The sequence below is a fragment of the Aphelocoma coerulescens genome, unplaced genomic scaffold (genome assembly GCF_041296385.1).
Source record: "Aphelocoma coerulescens isolate FSJ_1873_10779 unplaced genomic scaffold, UR_Acoe_1.0 HiC_scaffold_363, whole genome shotgun sequence".
NCBI classification, from domain to species: Eukaryota; Metazoa; Chordata; class Aves; order Passeriformes; family Corvidae; genus Aphelocoma; species Aphelocoma coerulescens.
The window spans coordinates 78,665-99,641 of record NW_027183706.1 but is presented as its reverse complement, the minus strand read 5'-3'; the positions used below and the strand labels follow the sequence as shown (position 1 = coordinate 99,641).

General features: G+C 64.3%; 1 protein-coding gene across 1 annotated transcript; it reads right to left on the bottom strand.

Annotated features, from left to right (window-relative positions):
- Positions 1 to 294: 294 nt before the first annotated feature.
- On the bottom strand, positions 295 to 19,447 carry LOC138101612 (potassium-transporting ATPase alpha chain 1-like; the record flags this gene model as incomplete). The annotated part of the gene is made up of 13 exons (XM_068999380.1): positions 19,381 to 19,447; positions 18,844 to 18,873; positions 18,071 to 18,099; positions 17,554 to 17,613; positions 16,192 to 16,395; positions 13,978 to 14,091; positions 12,307 to 12,441; positions 11,339 to 11,456; positions 9,763 to 10,031; positions 5,092 to 5,290; positions 3,574 to 3,683; positions 2,113 to 2,247; positions 295 to 475 (listed from the first exon to the last, which is right to left on the bottom strand). Coding segments are annotated over exons 1-13 (1,651 nt in total), but the record flags the coding sequence as incomplete, so codon positions are not given.
- Between the last annotated feature and the right edge of the window lie 1,530 nt (positions 19,448 to 20,977).

Below are 20,977 nucleotides of genomic sequence, written 5' to 3'. Positions count from 1 at the left end.
AATTCAGGGGAATTTAAGGAAAATTTGGGGAAATTTGGGGGAAATTGGGGAGAAATTCAAGGGAAATTCGGGGCAAATTTGGGGGAAATTTGGGGTGGAAATATGGGGGAAATTTGGGGAAATTTGGGGCAAATTTGGGAGAAATTTGAGGAAATTTGAGGAAAATTTGAGGAAAATTTGGGGAAATTTGGGGAAATTTGGGGGAAATTCAGAGGAAATTGGGGGGAATTCGGGGCTGGGGGACCCCAGGGCCGCTGAGGGGGGGGGATGGGCGGGTGCCCCTCCCCCGCTCACCCAGCACGCGCTCGCCCCTCCCCCCCAGCTCGGCGTAGGCGTCCTCGAAGCTGCGGGTCCAGCGGGGGTCCAGGGGCTGCTCCCGCCCCCCCTGCAGCACCCCCCGGCAGCGCTCCAGCACCCGCTCGGGGGCGCCCTTCAGCACCAGGAGCTGCCGCGAGCCCGCCTCGTGCACCGACACCTGCGGGGATCGATAACTGATCAATAATCAATAAATCGATCAGCGATCAATAACCCATCGATCACCCATCGATCACTGATCGATCCCCCTTCAGCACCAGGAGCTGCCGCGAGCCCGCCTCGTGCACCGACACCTGCGGGGATCGATAACTGATCAATAATCAATAAATCGATCAGCGATCAATAACCCATCGATCACCCATCGATCACTGATCGATCCCCCTTCAGCACCAGGAGCTGCCGCGAGCCCGCCTCGTGCACCGACACCTGCGGGGATCGATAACTGATCAATAATCAATCGATCGATCAGCGATCAATAACCCATCGATCACCCATCGATCACTGATCAATAACCCATCGATCACTGATCGACCCCCCTTCAGCACCAGGAGCTGCCGCGAGCCCGCCTCGTGCACCGACACCTGCGGGGATCGATAACTGATCAATAATCAATAGATCGATCAGCGATCAATAACCCATCGATCACTGATCGACCCCCCTTCAGCACCAGGAGCTGCCGCCAGCCCGCCTCGTGCACCGACACCTGCGGGGATCGATAACCGATCGATAATCGATTGATCGATCAGCGATCAATAACCCATCGATCACCCATCGATCACTGATCAATAACCCATCGATCGCTGATCGACCCCCCTTCAGCACCAGGAGCTGCCACGAGCCCGCCTCGTGCACCGACACCTGCGGGGATCGATAACCGATCGATAACCGATCAATAACTGATCAATTGATCAGTGATCGATCAGCGATCAATAACCCATCGATCGCTGATCGACCCCCCTTCAGCACCAGGAGCTGCCGCGAGCCCGCCTCGTGCACCGACACCTGCGGGGATCCATAACCAATCGATAACTGATCAATCGATCGCTAATCGATCAGCGATCAATCCCCGACCAATCGATCCCCAATGGCTCCCCGATCGATCCCCAATCAATCCCCAATGAATCCCTGATCAATCCCCCATCAATCCCCCACCAATCGCTCCCCGATCGATCCCCAATGGATCCCCAATGGGTCCCCAAGTGATCCCCAATCGATCCCCGATTGATCAATCAATCCCCGATGAATCCCTAATCAATCCCCAACCAATCGCTCCCTGATCGATCCCCAATCAATCCCCAATCGCTCCCTGATCGATCCCCAATTGATCCCCGATGGGTCCCCGATGGGTCCCCGATCGATCCCCAATCAATCCCCGATCGATCCCCGATCAATCCCCAATCGCTCCCTGATCGATCCCCAATCAATCTCCGATCAATCTCTGATCAATCCCTGATCCATCCCCGACCGATCCATCCCCAATCGATCCCCAATCGCTCCCCGATCGCTCCCCGATCGATCAATGACCGACCGATCGCTCCCCAATCGATCAATGGCCGACCGATCGCTCCCCGATCCATCCCCAATCCACCCCCAATCCATCCCTGATCGTTCCCCGATTGATCAATGACCGATCGATCCCCGATCACTCCCCGATCAATCCCCGACCGATCCATCCCCGATCGCTCCCCAATCAATCTCCGATCACTCCCCAATCCATCCCCGATCGTTCCCCGATTGATCAATGACCGATCGCTCCCCGATCGATCAACGGCCGATCAATCGATCGATCAATCGCACCTGGAATTTGTTGCTGGAGTTGAACGGCAGCTCGGCCACCTTCGGGTGGCGCCCCCTGGCGGCCGCCACCGGCCCCGCCGTCACTTCCGCGAATTTCAGCAGCGCCGCCTCCGAGGCGTCCCCGATGACGTCACGCTGGGGGAGGGGCCGGGCTGGGGACACGCCCACCGCCCCTCCCCCGGTGCAAACCGGTGCCAACCGGTGCAAACCCGTCCGTCCCAGTGCAAACCAGTCCATCCCAGTGCAAACCAGTAGCCCAAACCAGTGCAAACCAGTCCAAACCAGTCCATCCCAGTGCAAACCAGTAGCCCAAACCAGTGCAAACCAGTGCAAACCCGTCCATCCCAGTGCAAACCAGTCCATCCCAGTGCAAACCAGTAGCCCAAACCAGTGCAAACCAGTGCAAACCAGTCCATCCCAGTCCAAACCAGTCCATCCCAGTGCAAACCCGTCCGTCCCAGTGCAAACCAGTAGCCCAAACCAGTGCAAACCAGTCCAAACCAGTCCATCCCAGTGCAAACCAGTCCAAACCAGTCCATCCCAGTGCAAACCCGTCCGTCCCAGTGCAAACCAGTAGCCCAAACCAGTGCAAACCAGTGCAAACCAGTCCAAACCAGTCCATCCCAGTCCAAACCAGTAGCCCAAACCAGTGCAAACCAGTCCAAACCAGTCCATCCCACATCCCTCCCAGTGCAAACCAGTCCAAACCAGTCCAAACCAGTCCAGACCAGTCCAAACTAGTGCAAACCAGTCCATCCCAGTGCAAACCAGTTCCTCCCAATCTAAACCAGTCCATCCCAGTCCAAACCAGTCCAAACCACTCCATCCCACGTCCCTCCCAGTGCAAACCAGTCCAAACCAGTCCCTCCCAGTGCAAACCAGTGCAAACCAGTCCATCCCAGTGCAAACCACTCCCTCCCAGTCCATCCCAGTCCAAACCAGTGCAAACCACTCCAAACCAGTGCAAACCAGTCCCTCCCAGTCCAGACCAGTCCAAACCAGTGCAAACCAGTCCCTCCCAGTCCCGACCAGTCCAAACCAGTCCAAACCAGTCCCTCCCAGTCCAAACCAGTGCAAACCAGTGCCAACCAGTGCAAACCAGTGCGAACCAGTCCAAACCAGTGCATCCCAGTCCAAACCAGTCCCTCCCAGTCCAAACCAGTCCATCCCAGTCCAAACCAGTCCAAACCAGTGCAAGCCTCCCAGTTCAGTCCAAACCAGTCCATCCCAGTCCCTCCCAATCCCCTCCCAGTCCCTCCCAGACCAAACCAGTTCATCTCAGTCCCTCCCACTCTCTCCCAGTTCCCTCCCCGTCCCCCCCAGTCCCTCCCAGTCCCCTCCCAGTCCCTCCCAGTCCCTCCCAATCCCTCCCAGTTCCCCCCCAATCCCCCCCAGTCCCTCCCAGTCCCCCCCAATCCCCCCCAATCCCCTCCCAGTCCCTCCCAGTGCTCCCAGTCCCACCTTGGCCACGGGCACGCCGTCCTGGCCGGGTTTGAACTGGGCGCGGTTGCAGAGCGTGATCACCTGGCACAGCATGGCCCAGCTCTCCGAGGACTGGTCAAAGCTCTCACCTGTGCCAGGGGTGCCCAGGTGTGCCCAGGTGAGCCCCAGGTGTGCCCAGGTGTGCCCCAGGTGTGTCCAGGTGAGCCCCAGGTGTGCCCCAGGTGTGTCCAGGGGTGCCCAGGTGTGCCCCAGGTGTGCCCCAGGTGTGTCCAGGGGTGCCCAGGTGTGCCCAGGTGAGCCCAGGTGTGCCCCAGGTGTGCCCAGGTGTGCCCCAGATGTGCCCCAGGTGTGTCCAGGGGTGCCCAGGTGTGCCCAGGTGAGCCCAGGTGTGCCCAGGTGAGCCCCAGGTGTGCCCAGGTGTGTCCAGGTGTGTCGAGGGGTGCCCAGGTGAGCCCCAGGTGTGCCCAGGTGAGCCCAGGTGCCCCCAGGTGTGCCCCAGCTCCCCCCAGCTCCGCCCAGGTGCCCCCAGGTGTGCCCAGGTGCCCCCACTGACCGCTCTGATCCTCGGTGGTGTCGGCGGCGTGGATCCGCTCGTCGAACCACAGGTGAACCCAGGTGTGCCCCCAGGTGTGCCCAGGTGTGCCCCAGTTCCCCCCAGCTGTGCCCAGGTGTGCCCCAGTTCCCCCCAGGTGTGCCCAGCTCCCCCCAGGTGCCCCCAGGTGTGCTCCCCAGGTATCCCAGGTGCCCCCAGGTGCCCCCAGGTGCCCCCAGGTGTGCCCAGGTGCCCCCACTGACCGCTCTGGTCCTCGGTGGTGTCGGCAGCGTGGATCCGCTCGTCGAACCACAGGTGAGCCCAGGTGTGCCCCCAGGTGTGCCCATGTGTGCCCCAGCTCCCCCCAGGTGTGCCCAGGTGTGCCCCAGTTCCCCCCAGGTGTGCCCAGCTCCCCCCAGGTGCCCCCAGGTGTGCTCCCCAGGTATCCCAGGTGCCCCCAGGTGCCCCCAGGTGCCCCCAGGTGTGCCCAGGTGCCCCCACTGACCGCTCTGGTCCTCGGTGGTGTCGGCGGCGTGGATCCGCTCGTCGAACCACAGGTGAGCTCAGGTGTGCCCAGGTGTGCCCCAGCTCCCCCCAGGTGTGCTCCCCAGGTATCCCAGGTGCCCGCAGGTGCCCCCAGGTGTGCCCAGGTGCCCCCACTGACCGCTCTGGTCCTCGGTGGTGTCGGCGGCGTGGATCCGCTCGTCGAACCACAGGTGCGCCCAGGTGTGCCCAGGTGTGCCCAGGTGTGCCCCAGCTCCCCCCAGGTGTGCTCCCCAGGTATCCCAGGTGCCCCTAGGTGCCCCCAGGTGTGCCCAGGTGTGCCCCCACTGACCGCTCTGGTCCTCGGTGGTGTTGGCGGCGTGGATCCGCTCGTCGAACCACAGGTGAGCCCAGGTGTGCCCAGGTGTGCCCAGGTGTGCCCCAGCTCCCCCCAGGTGTGCTCCCCAGGTATCCCAGGTGCCCGCAGGTGTGCCCAGGTGCCCGCAGGTGCCCCCACTGACCGCTCTGGTCCTCGGTGGTGTCGGCGGCGTGGATCCGCTCGTCGAACCACAGGTGCGCCACGGTCATGCGGTTCTGGGTCAGCGTGCCCGTCTTGTCGGAGCAGATGACCGAGGTGGAGCCCAGCGTCTCCACGGCCTCCAGGTTCTTCACCACGCAGTTCTTGCGCGCCAGGCGCTTGGCGGTCAGCGACAGGCACACCTGGGCACAGGAGGGGCACAGGTGAGCTGGGAGAGGGGCACAGGTGAGCCAGCGACAGGCACACCTGGGCACAGGAGGGGCACAGGTGAGCCGGCGACAGGCACAGCTGGGCACAGGAGGGACACAGGTGAGCCAGCGACAGGCACAGCTGGGCACAGGAGGGGCACAGGTGAGCCAGCGACAGGCACAGCTGGGCAGGTAAAGAGGGCACAGGTGAGGCAGCGACAGGCACACCTGGGCAGGTAAAGGGGGCACAGGTGAGCCAGCGACAGGCACACCTGGGCAGGTAAAGGGGGCACAGGTGAGCCAGCGACAGGCACAGCTGGGCACGGCGGGGGCACAGGTGAGCTGGGAGAGGGGCACAGGTGAGCTGGGAGAGGGGCACAGGTGAGCCAGTGACAGGCACAGCTGGGCACGGCGGGGGCACAGGTGAGCCAGCGACAGGCACACCTGGGCACGGCAGGGGCACAGGTGAGCCAGCGACAGGCACAGGTGGGCAGGTAAAGGGGCACAGGTGAGCCAGCGACAGGCACAGCTGGGCAGGTAAAGGGGGCACAGGTGAGCCAGCGACAGGCACACCTGGGCAGGTAAAGGGGCACAGGTGAGCCAGCGACAGGCACAGGTGGGCACGGCGGGGGCACAGGTGAGCCGGCGACAGGCACAGCTGGGCATGGCGGGGCACAGGTGAGCCAGCGACAGGCACAGCTGGGCAGGTAAAGGGGGCACAGGTGAGCCAGCGACAGGCACAGCTGGGCAGGTAAAGGGGCACAGGTGAGCCAGCGACAGGCACAGCTGGGCACAGGAGGGGCACAGGTGAGCCGGCGACAGGCACAGCTGGGCACGGCGGGGCACAGGTGAGCCAGCGACAGGCACACCTGGGCAGGTAAAGGGGGCACAGGTGAGCCAGCGACAGGCACAGCTGGGCAGGTAAAGAGGGCACAGGTGAGCCAGCGACAGGCACAGCTGGGCAGGTAAAGGGGGCACAGGTGAGCCAGCGACAGGCACAGCTGGGCAGGTAAGGGGGCACAGGTGAGCCAGCGACAGGCACAGCTGGGCACAGGAGGGGCACAGGTGAGCCAGCGACAGGCACACCTGGGCACAGAAGGGGGCACAGGTGAGCCAGCGACAGGCACAGCTGGGCAGGTAAAGAGGGCACAGGTGAGCCAGCGACAGGCACAGGTGGGCACGGCGGGGGCACAGGTGAGCCAGCGACAGGCACAGCTGGGCAGGTAAAGGGGGCACAGGTGAGCCGGCGACAGGCACAGCTGGGCACAGGAGGGGCACAGGTGAGCCAGCGACAGGCACAGCTGGGCAGGTAAAGGGGGCACAGGTGAGCCAGCGACAGGCACAGCTGGGCAGGTAAAGGGGCACAGGTGAGCCAGCGACAGGCACAGCTGGGCACAGGAGGGGCACAGGTGAGCCGGCGACAGGCACAGCTGGGCACGGCGGGGCACAGGTGAGCCAGCGACAGGCACACCTGGGCAGGTAAAGGGGGCACAGGTGAGCCAGCGACAGGCACAGCTGGGCAGGTAAAGAGGGCACAGGTGAGCCAGCGACAGGCACAGCTGGGCAGGTAAAGGGGGCACAGGTGAGCCAGCGACAGGCACAGCTGGGCAGGTAAGGGGGCACAGGTGAGCCAGCGACAGGCACAGCTGGGCACAGGAGGGGCACAGGTGAGCCAGCGACAGGCACACCTGGGCACAGAAGGGGGCACAGGTGAGCCAGCGACAGGCACAGCTGGGCAGGTAAAGAGGGCACAGGTGAGCCAGCGACAGGCACAGGTGGGCACGGCGGGGGCACAGGTGAGCCAGCGACAGGCACAGCTGGGCAGGTAAAGGGGGCACAGGTGAGCCAGCGACAGGCACAGCTGGGCACAGGAGGGGCACAGGTGAGCCAGCGACAGGCACAGCTGGGCAGGTAAAGAGGGCACAGGTGAGCCAGCGACAGGCACACCTGGGCACAGGAGGGGCACAGGTGAGCCAGCGACAGGCACAGCTGGGCAGGTAAGGGGGCACAGGTGAGCCAGCAACAGGCACAGCTGGGCACAGGAGGGGCACAGGTGAGCCAGCGACAGGCACACCTGGGCACAGGAGGGGCACAGGTGAGCCAGCGACAGGCACAGCTGGGCAGGTAAAGGGGCACAGGTGAGCCAGCGACAGGCACACCTGGGCACAGGAGGGGCACAGGTGAGCCAGCGACAGGCACACCTGGGCACAGGAGGGGCACAGGTGAGCCAGCGACAGGCACAGCTGGGCAGGTAAAGGGGCACAGGTGAGCCAGCGACAGGCACAGCTGGGCACGGCGGGGGCACAGGTGAGCCAGCGACAGGCACAGCTGGGCACGGCGGGGCACAGGTGAGCCAGCGACAGGCACAGCTGGGCAGGTAAGGGGGCACAGGTGAGCCAGCGACAGGCACACCTGGGCACAGGAGGGGCACAGGTGAGCCAGCGACAGGCACACCTGGGCAGGTAAGGGGGCACAGGTGGGCCAGCGACAGGCACACCTGGGCACAGGAGGGGCACAGGTGAGCCAGCGACAGGCACAGCTGGGCAGGTAAAGAGGGCACAGGTGAGCCAGCGACAGGCACACCTGGGCAGGTAAAGGGGGCACAGGTGAGCCAGCGACAGGCACACCTGGGCACGGCGGGGGCACAGGTGAGCCAGCAACAGGCACAGCTGGGCATGGGAGGGGCACAGGTGAGCCAGTGACAGGCACACCTGGGCACAGGAGGGGCACAGGTGAGCCAGCGACAGGCACAGCTGGGCAGGTAAAGAGGGCACAGGTGAGCCAGCGACAGGCACAGCTGGGCAGGTAAAGAGGGCACAGGTGAGCCAGCGACAGGCACAGCTGGGCAGGTAAAGGGGGCACAGGTGAGCCAGCGACAGGCACACCTGGGCACAGGAGGGGCACAGGTGAGCCAGCGACAGGCACAGCTGGGCACAGGAGGGGCAGAGGTGAGCCAGCGACAGGCACAGGTGGGCAGGTAAAGGGGCACAGGTGAGCCAGCGACAGGCACAGCTGGGCAGGTAAAGGGGCACAGGTGAGCCAGCGACAGGCACACCTGGGCACAGGAGGGGCACAGGTGAGCCAGCGACAGGCACAGCTGGGCACAGGAGGGGCACAGGTGAGACAGTGACAGGCACAGCTGGGCACAGGAGGGGCACAGGTGAGCCAGCAACAGGCACACCTGGGCAGGTAAAGAGGGCACAGGTGAGCCAGCAACAGGCACAGCTGGGCAGGTAAAGGGGGCACAGGTGAGCCAGCAACAGGCACAGCTGGGCAGGTAAAGGGGGCACAGGTGAGCCAGCGACAGGCACACCTGGGCACAGGAGGGGCACAGGTGAGCCAGCGACAGGCACAGCTGGGCAGGTAAAGGGGGCACAGGTGAGCCAGCGACAGGCACACCTGGGCACAGGAGGGGCACAGGTGAGCCGGCGACAGGCACACCTGGGCACAGGAGGGGCAGAGCTGAGCCAGCGACAGGCACACCTGGGCACAGGAGGGGCACAGGTGAGCCAGCGACAGGCACACCTGGGCAGGTAAAGGGGCACAGGTGAGCCAGCGACAGGCACAGCTGGGCATGGGAGGGGCACAGGTGAGCCAGCGACAGGCACAGCTGGGCAGGTAAAGGGGGCACAGGTGAGCCAGCGACAGGCACACCTGGGCACAGGAGGGGCACAGGTGAGCTGGGAGAGGGGCACAGGTGAGCCAGTGACAGGCACAGCTGGGCAGGTAAAGAGGGCACAGGTGAGTCAGTGACCGGGCACACCTGAGTCAGTGACTGGGCACACCTGAGTTGGTGATGGGGTACACCTGGCCAGGTGAGGGAGCACACTTAAGCACATGACCGGGCACACCTGAGCCAGGTGAGGGGCACAGCTGAGCCAGGCAAGGGGGCACACCTGGCCAGGTGAGGGGGCACACTTAAGCACATGACCGGGCACACCTGAGCCAGGTGAGGGGGCACACCTGAGTTGGTGATGGGGCACACCTGGCCAGGTGAGGGGGCACACCTGAGTTGGTGATGGGGTACACCTGAGCCAAGTGAGGGAGCACAGGTGAGCCAGGCGAGGGGGGCACACCTGGCCAGGTGAGGGGGGCACAGGTGAGCCAGGTGAGGGGGCACACCTAAGCCAGGTGAGGGGGCACACCTGGCCAGGTGAGGGGGAACACTTAAGCACATGACCGGGCACACCTGAGCCAGGTGAGGGGGAACACTTAAGCACACGACCGGGCACACCTGAGCCAGGTGAGAGGGCACACCTGAGTCAATGACCAGGCACACCTGGCCAGGTGAGGGGGCACACTTAAGCAGATAACCGGGCACACCTGAGCCAGGTGAGGGGGCACACCTGGCCAGGTGAGGGGGCACACTTAAGCAGATAACCGGGCACACCTGAGCCAGGTGAGCGGACACACTTCAGCTGCTAACCTCTCCCCCCTGCCCACCCCCCCACCCACCCCCCACCTACCGTGACGGTGGCCAGCAGCCCCTCGGGCACGTAGGCCACCACGATGGCCATGAAGAAGACCATGGCGCGCAGGAAGGGGTAGCCGATGACCATGGCCACCACGAAGAAGGTGGCCCCGAAGAAGACGGCCAGGCCGGCGATGATGTCCACGAAGTGCTCGATCTCCACGGCGATCGGCGTCTTCTCGTTCTCCACGCCCGACGCCAGGCTGGCGATGCGGCCGATGGTGGTCCGGTCGCCCGTGCTGATCACCAGCCCCGTGGCCGTACCTGCGGCCGCCAGGTGAGAGGCGGGCTCGGGGCTCCGGGGTTGCCCGGGTGGGGCTCTGAGGTTGCCCGGGTGGGGTTCTGAGGTTGCCCGGGTGGGCAGCCAGGTGGGACTTGAAAGATTCGCCGGGTGGGATTCAGGTGTGGCCAGGTGGGACCCAGACACCCCCAGGTGGGACTCAGACACCCCCAGATGAGCCCCCAGGTGGGACTCAGAGCCCTCCAGGTGGGACTCAGGTATGGCCAGGTGGGACCCAGACCCCACCAGGTGAGACCCAGATCCCCAGGTGAGCTCCCAGGTGTGGCCAGGTGGGACCCAGACCCCCCCAGGTGGGACCCAGATTCCCCAGATGAGCCCCCAGGTGGGATCCAGGTGTGGCCAGGTGGGACCCAGACACCCCCAGGTGGGACTCAGACACCCCCAGATGGGACCCAGACCCCACCAGGTGAGACCCAGACACCCCCAGGTGGGACTCAGACCCCCCCAGGTGGGACCCAGACCCCCCCAGGTGGGACTCAGGTGTGTGCCAGTGGAACTCAAGTATGGTCAGGTGGGATTCAGGTGTGGCCAGGTGGGACCCAGACCCCCCCAGGTGGGACCCAGACCCCCCCCAGGTGGGACCCAGACACCCCCAGGTGGGACCCAGACACCCCCAGGTGGGACTCAGACACCCCCAGATGGGACCCAGACCCCACCAGGTGAGACCCAGACACCCCCAGGTGGGACTCAGACCCCCCCAGGTGGGACCCAGACACCCCCAGGTGGGACCCAGGCCCCCAGGTGGGACCCAGACACCCCCAGGTGGGACTCAGACCCCCCCAGGTGGGACCCAGACACCCCCAGGTGGGACCCAGACACCCCCAGGTGGGACTCAGGTGTGGCCAGGTGGGACTCAGAGCTTCCCCGGGTGGGACTCAGACCCCGCCAGGTGAGCCCCCAGGTGCCCCCAGGTGCCCCCAGGTATCCCCAGGTGCATCCCCAGGTGTGTCCCCAGGTGCCCCCAGCTGCCCCCAGCTGCGTCCCCAGCCCATCCCAGGTACCCCCAGGTGCCCCCAGGTATCCCCAGGTGCCCCCAGGTATCCCCAGCCATCCCCAGGTGCCCCCCCAGGTGCATCCCCAGGTGTCCCCAGGTACCCCCAGCCCATCCCAGGTGCCCCCAGGTGCATCCCCAGGTATCCCCAGGTGCCCCCAGGTATCCCCAGGTGCCCCCAGGTGCCCTCAGGTGTGTCCCCAGCCCATCCCAGGTGTCCCCAGGCGCCCCCAGGTGTATCCCCAGGTGCCCCCAGGTGCCCCCCAGGTGTGCCCGCACCTTCCAGGCACATGGTGGAGAAGAAGGCGATGTTGCGCGTCTCCAGCGGCGACTCGTGGCTGCACTCAGGTGAGCGCGTCTGCGGCTCCGACTCCCCGGTCAGCGACGAGTTGTCCACCTGAGGGCACGGCCCCCGCGCCCACCTCAGCCTCCAGGTGCGCCCAGGTGTGCCCAGGTGAGCCCCAGGTGCACCTCAGGTGTGCCCCAGGTGCGCCCAGGTGTGCCCCAGGTGCGCCCAGGTGTGCCCAGGTGTGCCCCAGGTGTGCCCAGGTGAGCCCCAGGTGCGCCCAGGTGTGCCCAGGTGAGCCCCAGGTGTGCCCAGGTGTTCCCCAGGTGTGGTTTCTGCCCCCCAGGTGCTCCCAGGTGTGCCCCAGGTGTGGTTTCTGCCCCCCAGGTGTGCCCAGGTGTGCCTAGGTGTGCCCAGGTGCGCCCAGGTGAGCCCCAGGTGTGCCCAGGTGTGGTTTTGTCCCCCCAGCTATGCCCCAGGCTCCCCCAGCTGTGCCCAGGTGTGGCTCTTCCCCCCCCCAGGTGTGCTCAGGTGTGCCCAGGTGTGGTTCTTTCCCCCCGAGGTGTGCCCAGGTGTGCCCAGGTGTGCCCCAGGTGTGCCCAGGTGTGCTTCTTTCCCCCCCAGGTGTGCCCAGGTGTGGTTCTTTCCTCCCCCGAGGTGTGCCCAGGTGTGCCCCAGGTGTGCCCACGTGTGCTTCTTTCCCCCCCAGGTGTGCCCAGGTGTGCCCCAGGTGTGCCCAGGTGTGCCCAGGTGTGGTTCTTTCCCCTCGAGGTGTGCCCAGGTGTGCCCAGGTGTGCCCAGGTGTGGTTCTTTCCTCCCCCGAGGTGTGCCCAGGTGCGCCCCAGGTGTGCCCAGGTGTGCTTCTTTCCCCCCCAGGTGTGCCCAGGTGTGGTTCTTTCCTCCCCCGAGGTGTGCCCAGGTGCGCCCCAGGTGTGCCCCAGGTGTGCCCAGGTGCGCCCACCTTGCAGCCCTGCGCCGACAGGATCCGGAGGTCGGCGGGCACTCGGTCGCCGCCTTTGATCTCCACCAGGTCGCCGACCACGAGCTCGCTGGCGTTCACCTGCAGCATCTGCCCCTCCCGCACCACCGTGGCTTGCTGGGAGCGGCCATGCAAATGAGGCCAACAGGTATGCAAATGAGGCCGCCAGGTACGCAAATCAGGCCTCCAGGTACGCGAATGAGGCCAACCGGTATGCAAATGAGGCCCTCAGGTATGCGAATGAGGCCAACAGGTATGCAAATGAGGCCAACCGGTATGCAAATGAGGCCCCCAGGTACGCAAATGAGGCCGCCAGGTACGCAAATGAGGCCGCCAGGTATGCAAATCAGGCCTCCAGGTATGCAAGTGAGGCTGCCAGGTATGCAAATGAGACTGCCAGGTATGCAAATGAGGCCAACCGGTATGCAAATGAGGCCAACAGGTATGCAAATGAGGCCAACAGGTATGTGAATGAGGCCGCCAGGTATGCAAATGAGGCCAACCGGTATGCAAATGAGGCCGCCAGGTATGCGAATGAGGCCAACCGGTATGCAAATGAGACCAACCAGTATGCAAATGAGGCCAACAGGTATGCAAATGAGGCCAACAGGTATGCAAATGAGGCCAACAGGTATGTGAATGAGGCCGCCAGGTATGCAAATGAGGCCAACCGGTATGCAAATGAGGCCAACAGGTATGCAAATGAGGCCAACAGGTATGCAAAGGAGGCCAACAGGTATGCAAATGAGGCCAATAGGTATGTGAATGAGGCCCCCAGGTATGGGAATGAGGCCGCCAGGTATGGAAATGAGACCGCCAGGTATGCAAATCAGGCCCCCCAGGCACACAGGTAAGCCCCAGGTATGCAAATAAAGCCAGCACGTATGCAAATAAGGCTGCCAAGCATGCAAATAAGGCCGCCAGGAATGCAAATGAGGCCCAGGTATGCGAGTGAGGCCCCCAGGTATGCAAATCAGGACCCCAGGTATGCAAATCAGGCCCCCCAGGTGCGCAGGTGAGCCCCAGGTATGCGAATGAAGCCGCCAGGCATGCAAATGAGGCTGCCAGGTATGCAAATGAGGCCACCAGGTATGCAAATGAGGCCGCCAGGTATGCAGGTGAGCCCCCGTTATAGAAATGAGGCTGCCAGGTATGCAAATGAGGCCAACAGGTATGTAAATCAAGCCCCCAGGCATACAAATTAGTCCGCCAGGTATGCAAATGAGGCCCCCAGGTATGCGAATGAGGCCGCCAGGTATGCAGATGAGGCCCCCCAGGCACGGAAATGAGGCCACCAGGTATGCAAATCAGGCCCCCCAGGCACACAGGTGAGCCCCAGGTATGCAAATAAGGCCAGCACGTATGCAAATGAGGCCCCAGGCATGCAAATAAGGCCACCAGGTATACGAAGGAGGCCCCCCAGGTGTGCAGGTGAGCTCTAGATATGGGAATGAGGCTGCCAGGCATGCAAATGAGGCTGCCAGGTATGCAAATGAGGCCAACAGGTATGCAAATCAAGCCCCCAGGCATGCAAATGAGACCGCCAGGTATGCAAATGAGGCCCCCGATGAGGCCCAGGTGATGCCCAGGTGTGCCCCCAGGTGATGCCCCAGGTGTGCCCAGGTGTGCCCAGGTGTGCCCAGGTGTGCCCACCTGCGGGACCAGGTTCTTGAAGCTGGCGATGATGTTGGTGCTCTTGAACTCCTGGTAGTAGCCAAAGCAGCCGGTGACCACCACGACGGCGATGAGGGCAACGGCCAGGTACAGCTGGGGGGAGGGCAGAGACGGGTGGGCAGGTGTGCCCAGGTGTGCCCCAGGTGTGCCCCAGGGGTGCCCAGGGGTGCCCAGGTGAGCCCCAGGTTTGCCCAGGTGTGCCCAATTCCCCCCCAGCTGTACCCAGCTGTACCCAGGTGTACCCAGGTGTGCCCAGGTGTACCCAATTCCCCCCCAGGTGTTCCCAGCTGTACCCAGGTGTTCCCAGCTGTACCCAGGTGTTCCCAGCTGTACCCAGGTGCCCCCAGGTGCGCCCAGGTGTGCCCGTACGTTGTCGGAGCTGCCACGGTCGCCCTGGCCGCGCTGCACGCCGAAGGCGATCAGGCAGATGGCCGGGGCTGTGCCCAGGTGTGCCCAGGTGTACCCAATTCCCCCCCAGCTGTACCCAGGTGTTCCCAGCTGTACCCAGGTGTACCCAGGTGTGCCCAGGTGCCCCCAGGTGCCCCCGTACGTTGTCGGAGCTGCCGCGGTCGCCCTGGCCGCGCTGCACGCCGAAGGCGATCAGGCAGATGGCCGGGGCTGTGCCCAGGTGTGTGCCCAGGTGTACCCAATTCCCCCCCAGGTGTTCCCAGGTGTTCCCAGGTGTGCCCAGGTGTGTGCCCAGGTGTGCCCGTACGTTGTCGGAGCTGCCGCGGTCGCCCTGGCCGCGCTGCACGCCGAAGGCGATCAGGCAGATGGCCGGGGCTGTGCCCAGGTGTGTGCCCAGGTGTGTCCCCATGCCCCCAGCTGTACCCAGCTGTACCCAGGTGTGCCCAGGTGTGTGCCCAGGTGTACCCAGGTGTGTCCCCATGCCCCCAGGTGTACCCAGGTGTGTGCCCATACGTTGTCGGAGCTGCCGCGGTCGCCCTGGCCGCGCTGCACGCCGAAGGCGATCAGGCAGATGGCCGGGGCTGTGCCCAGGTGTGCCCAGGTGTACCCAGGTGTGTCCCCATGCCCCCAGGTGTGCCCAGGTGTACCCAGGTGCCCCCGTACGTTGTCGGAGCTGCCGCGGTCGCCCTGGCCGCGCTGCACGCCGAAGGCGATCAGGCAGATGGCCGGGGCTGTGCCCAGGTGTGCCCAGGTGTACCCAATTCCCCCCCAGCTGTACCCAGCTGTACCCAGCTGTAGCCAGGTGTGCCCAGGTGTACCCAATTCCCCCCCAGGTGTACCCAGGTGTTCCCAGGTGTACCCAGGTGTGCCCAGGTGTGTGCCCAGGTGTGCCCATACGTTGTCGGAGCTGCCGCGGTCGCCCTGGCCGCGCTGCACGCCGAAGGCGATCAGGCAGATGGCCGGGGGTGTGCCCAGGTGTGTGCCCAGGTGTACCCAGGTGTGTCCCCATGCCCCCAGGTGTGCCCAGGTGTACCCAGGTGTGTGCCCATACGTTGTCGGAGCTGCCGCGGTCGCCCTGGCCGCGCTGCACGCCTAAGGCGATCAGGCAGATGGCCGGGGCTGTGCCCAGGTGTGCCCATGTGTGCCCAGGTGTACCCAATTCCCCCCCAGGTGTTCCCAGCTGTACCCAGGTGCCCCCAGGTGTGCCCAGGTGTGCCCCCGTACGTTGTCGGAGCTGCCACGGTCGCCCTGGCCGCGCTGCACGCCGAAGGCGATCAGGCAGATGGCCGGGGCTGTGCCCAGGTGTACCCAGGTGTGCCCAGGTGTACCCAATTCCCCCCGAGCTGTACCCAGGTGTTCCCAGGTGTACCCAGGTGTGCCCAGGTGTGTGCCCAGGTGTACCCAATTCCCCCCCAGGTGTTCCCAGGTGTGCCCAGGTGCGCCCAGGTGCCCCCGTACGTTGTCGGAGCTGCCGCGGTCGCCCTGGCCGCGCTGCACGCCGAAGGCGATCAGGCAGATGGCCGGGGCTGTGCCCAGGTGTGCCCAGGTGTACCCAATTCCCCCCCAGCTGTACCCAGCTGTACCCAGCTGTAGCCAGGTGTGCCCAGGTGTACCCAATTCCCCCCCAGGTGTACCCAGGTGTTCCCAGGTGTACCCAGGTGTGCCCAGGTGTACCCAATTCCCCCCCAGGTGTTCCCAGGTGCCCCCAGGTGTTCCCAGGTGCACCCAGGTGTGCCCAGGTGTGTGCCCAGGTGTGTGCCCAGGTGTGCCCAGGTGTGCCCGTACGTTGTCGGAGCTGCCGCGGTCGCCCTGGCCGCGCTGCACGCCGAAGGCGATCAGGCAGATGGCGGCCGCCACCCACATGAGGCACTGCAGCCCCCCCGCCAGCTGCCGCCCGAACTTGAGGCACTCGGGGGTCCCGCGGGGGGGGCGCAGCTCGTTGGGGCCGTCCCGGAGCAGCCGCTCGGCCGCCGCCGCCTCCGACAGACCCTGCGGGCACGGGGGAGGGGCGGGGGGGAGGGGAGGGAGGGGGAGGGGTCAGCAGGGGGCAGTGGTCAGTGCGGGAGGGGTGGGCAGTGGGGGAGGGGCGGTGGTGGAGGGGCGGTGGGCAGTGGGGGAGGGGTAGCGGTTAGCAGGGGGCAGCGGTCAGCGGGGGAGGGGCAGGGGTCAGTGGGGGAGGGGCGGCGGGGGAGGGGCGGTGGGCAGTGGGGGGGGAGGGGCAGGGGGCAGCAGGGGGTGGGGGAGGGGTAGCGGTTAGCAGGGGGCAGCGGTCAGCGGGGGAGGGGTGGGCAGTGGGGGAGGGGTGGTGGGGGAGGGGCAGTGGGTAGTGGGGGAGGGGTAGTGGTCAGCAGGGGGCAGTGGTCAGCGGGGGAGGGGAAGGGGTCAGTGGGGGGGTGGGCGGTAGGGGAGGGGCGGTGGGGGAGGGGCGGTGGGCAGTGGGGGGGCAGGGGCAGGGGGCAGCAGGGGGTGGGGGAGGGGTAGCGGTTAGCAGGGGGCAGGGGGCAGCGGTCAGCGGGGGAGGGGCGGGCAGTGGGGGAGGGGCGGCGGGGGAGGGGCGGGGGGCAGTGGGGGGTGGGCAGTGGGGGAGGAGTGGTGGGCAGTGGGGGTGGGCAGTGGGGGAGGGGTGGTGGGGGAGGGGCAGTGGGCAGTGGGGGAGGGGCGGTGGGCAGCGGGGGAGGGCAGTGGGGGAGGGGCGGTGGTGGGCAGTGGGGGAGGGGTAGTGGTCAGCAGGGGGCGGTGGTCAGCGGGGGAGGGTCAGGGGTCAGTGGGGGGGTGGGCAGTGGGGGAGGGGCGGTGGGCGGTGGGGGAGGGGCGGTGGGGGAGGGGCGGTGGGCGGTGGGGGAGGGGCGGTGGGGGAGGGGCGGTGGGCAGCGGGGTCAGGGGCAGGGGGAACAGTGGGGTCAATGCTCAGTGAGGTCAGTGGGGTCAGGGGTCAGTGGGGTCAGAGGGGTCAGCGGGGTCAGGGGTCAGTGGTCACAGGTCAGAGGTTGGGGTCAGAGGTCAGGGGTCAGAGGTCAGTGGGTCAGAGGTCACAGGTCAGGGGTCAGGGGTCAGGGGTCACAGGTCAGAGGTCAGCGGGTCAGAGGTCAGTGGGTCAGAGGTCACAGGTCAGGGGTCAGGGGTCAGGGGTCAGCGCTCCGGCCTCACCTGGCTGGCGCTGGTGCCGTATTTGACCTCGAGCTCCTTCACGTCCAGCTTGTGGTCATCCTGCGGCCACGGCCTCAGCCCGGGGCTCCCAGTGCTCCCAGTCCAGCCCAGTGCCCGCCCAGTCCAGCCCAGTGCCCTCCCAGTGCTCCCAGTGCCCTCCCAGTCCAGCCCCAGTGCCCTCCCAGTCCAGCCCAGTGCCCTCTCAGTTCAGTCCAGTGCCCTCCCAATTCATCCCAGTGCCCTCCCAGTGCCCCCAGTGCCCCATCCCAGTTCATCCCAGTGCCCCACACGGACCCATCCCAGTGCCTCCCAGTTCATCCCAGCCCCCTCCCAGTCCCTCCCAGTGCCCCCATTGACCCTCCCAGTCCATCCCAGTCCCCTCCAGTCCCTCCCAGTCCCCCCCAATCCCCTCCCAGTCCCTCCCAATCCCCTCCCAATCCCTCCCAGTCCCTCCCAGCCCCTCCCCAGTTCATCCCAGTCCCTCCCAATCCCTCCCCAGTCCCTCCCAGTCCCTCACCATGTCCATCTCCCGTTTCATCTCCTCCAGTCTCTGCCGTTCCCTGCGGCGGCCGCGGCCCCGCGCGGGGGGGGCGGGGGGGGCGGGGGGGGCCCAGCTCGAAGCTCTGGGGGGGGGGGAGGGGCGGGGTCAGAGGGGGGAGGGGCGGGGGGGAGAGCCCGGGGTCCCTCCCCCTCCTCCTTCTCTTCCTCCTCCTCCTCTTCCTCCCTCCTCCTTCATCCTCCTCCTCCTCCTCCTCCTCTCCTCGTCCCTTCTTCATCCTCCTCCTCCTCTTCCTCTCTCTTCCTTCCTCCCTCCTCCTCCTCCTCTCCCTCCATCCCTCCTCCTCCTCTTCCTCCCTCTCTCTCCTTCATCCTCGTCCTCCTCCTCCTCCTCTTCCTCCAACTTTCCCTCCTCCTCCTCCTCCTCATCTCTCCCCGTCCCTTCTTCATCCTCCTCCTCCTCCTCTTCCTCCCTTTCTCTCTCCTCCATCCTCTTCCTCCCTCGATCCTCCTCCCCCATCCCTCCCCCTCCTTCTCTTCCTCCCTCTCCTTCATCCTCCTCTTCCTCTTCTTCCTCCCACTCCCGCTCCTTCCTCCTCTTTTCCACCTTTCCCTCCCTCCTGTTCTTCCTCCCTCTTTCCTCCTCCTCCTCCTCTTCCTTCTCTCCCTGTCTCTTCTTCATCCCTCCTCCTCCTCTTCCTCCCTCCCTCTCCTTCCTCTCTCCATCCTCCTCCATCTCTCCCCGTCCCTTCTTCATCCCCTCCTCCTCCTCTCCCTCCTCCTCCTCGTCCTTCTCCCTCTCTCCCCGTCCCTTCTTCATCCCTCCATCCTCCTCCTCCTCGTCCTCCTCCCACCCCTCCATCCTCCTCTTCCTCCCTCTCTCCTTCCTCCTCCTCTCCCTCTCTCCTTCCTCCCTCCATCCTCCTCCTCCTCCATCTCTCCCCGTCCCTTCTTCATCCTCCTCCTCCTCTCCCTCCCCTCCATCCTCCTCCACCTTTCCCTCCTCCTCTTCCTCCTTCTCTTCCTCCATCCTCCTCCTCCTCCCTCTCTCCCCGTCCCTTCTTCATCCTCCTGCTCTTCCTCCCTCTCTCCTTCCTCCTCCTCCTCTCCACCTTTTCATCCTTCCCTCTCTCCTTCATCCCCCTCTTCCTCCCTCTCTCTCTCCTCCTCTCCCTCTCTCCTTCCTCCCTCCATCCTCCTCCTCCTCCCTCTCTCCCCGTCCCTTCTTCATCCTCCCCCTCCTCTCCCTCCCCTCCATCCTCCTCCACCTTTCCCTCCTCCTCCTCCCTCCTTCCTCTCCATCCTCCTCCTCCTCCACCTCTCCCTGACCCTTCTTCATCCTCCTCTTCCTCCCTCCCTCCTCCTCCTCCTCCATCTCCTCCCAATCCTCCTTCATCCTCCTTTTCCTCCTCCTCCTCTCCCTCCCTCTCTCCTTCCTCCCTCCATCCTCCTCCTCCTCCCTCTCTCCCCGTCCCTTCTTCATCCTCCTCTTCTTCCTCTCTCTCTCTCCTTCCTCCTCCTCCCCTCCATCTCTCCTTCATCCTCCTCCTCTCCCTCCCTTCCTCCTCCCTCTCTCCTTCCTCCCCCCATCCTCCTCCTCCTCCCATCCCCTCTCACCTCCTTTCCCATCGTCTCTCCCAGTACCTCCCAGTACCTCCCAGTTCCCCCCTTTTATACCCCCCGGGGGAACCGCCCCAAGGTGACCGAGGCGGGGGGGGAGGGGAGGGGACACCTGAGAGGGAGGAGGGGACACCTGAGAGGGGGGAGGGGACACCTGAGAGGGAGGAGGGGACACCTGAGGGGACACCCCAAAAAATACCCCCCAAAAAACCCCAAAACCGCCCAAAACCCCCCCCAAAAAAACCCAAAAAACCGCCCAAAACTCCCCCCCAAAAAAAACCAAAAAAACCCCAAAACTGCCCCAAAAAATACTCCCAAAAAAACCTCAAACGGCCCAAAAAAACCCCCAAAAAACCCCAAAACTGCCCCAAAAAATACTCCCAAAAAAACCTCAAACGGCCCAAAAAAAAGCCCAAAAAAAAGCCCAAAAAAACCGCCCAAAAAAAGCCCAAAAAAACCCAAAAAACCGGCCAAAACCCCCCAAAATAAAAAACCAAGAAACCCCAAAAGAACTCCCCCAAGAAAACCCAAAACGGCCCAAAAAAACCCCCCAAAAAACCCCCAAAAATCGCCCAAAAAAACCCCCAAAAAACCGCCCAAAACCCCCCCCAAAAAGTCCCCAAAACCCTCAAAACTGGAAACTCTCCAAACCCCCCAAAATAACCCCAAAACTCTCCCAAAAAACCCCCACAACAAAACCCCCAAAAAACCCCCACAACAAAACCCCCCAAAAACCCAAAAGTCCTCCAAAAAAAAAACCCCAAAACCACCCAAAAAAAACCCAAAAAAATCGCCCCAAAACAACCAAAAAAAACCCCCAACCCCCCCAAAATAAAAAAACAAAAAAACCCCCCCAAAAAAACCCCAAGAAATCCCAAACTCCCCCAAAAAAACCCCCTGAAAAAACACCCCCAAAAAACCCCAAACCGTCCAAAACCCCTCCCAAAAAAACCCCCCAAAAAAACCCCCCAAAAACCCCAAAAAATCGCCCAAAACCCCCCCAAAAAGAACGCACCATAAACGCCCAAATCCCCCGCAAAAAAAAAAACCAAAAAAACCCAAAAAACCCCCAAACCCCTCCAAAAAAAACCCCCAAAACCGCCCCAAAAAAACCAAAAAATCGCCCCAAACCCTACCCAAAAAACCCCAAAAAACCCCCAAACCCCCCAAAATAAAAAACCAAAAAACCCCCCCAAAAACCCCCAAAAAATCCCAAACCCCCCTCCCAAAAAAAACCCCAAAACCGCCCAAAAACCCCCAAAAAATCCCCTTTGGGGTGTCCCCTCAGGTGCCCCTCCCCCCTTTA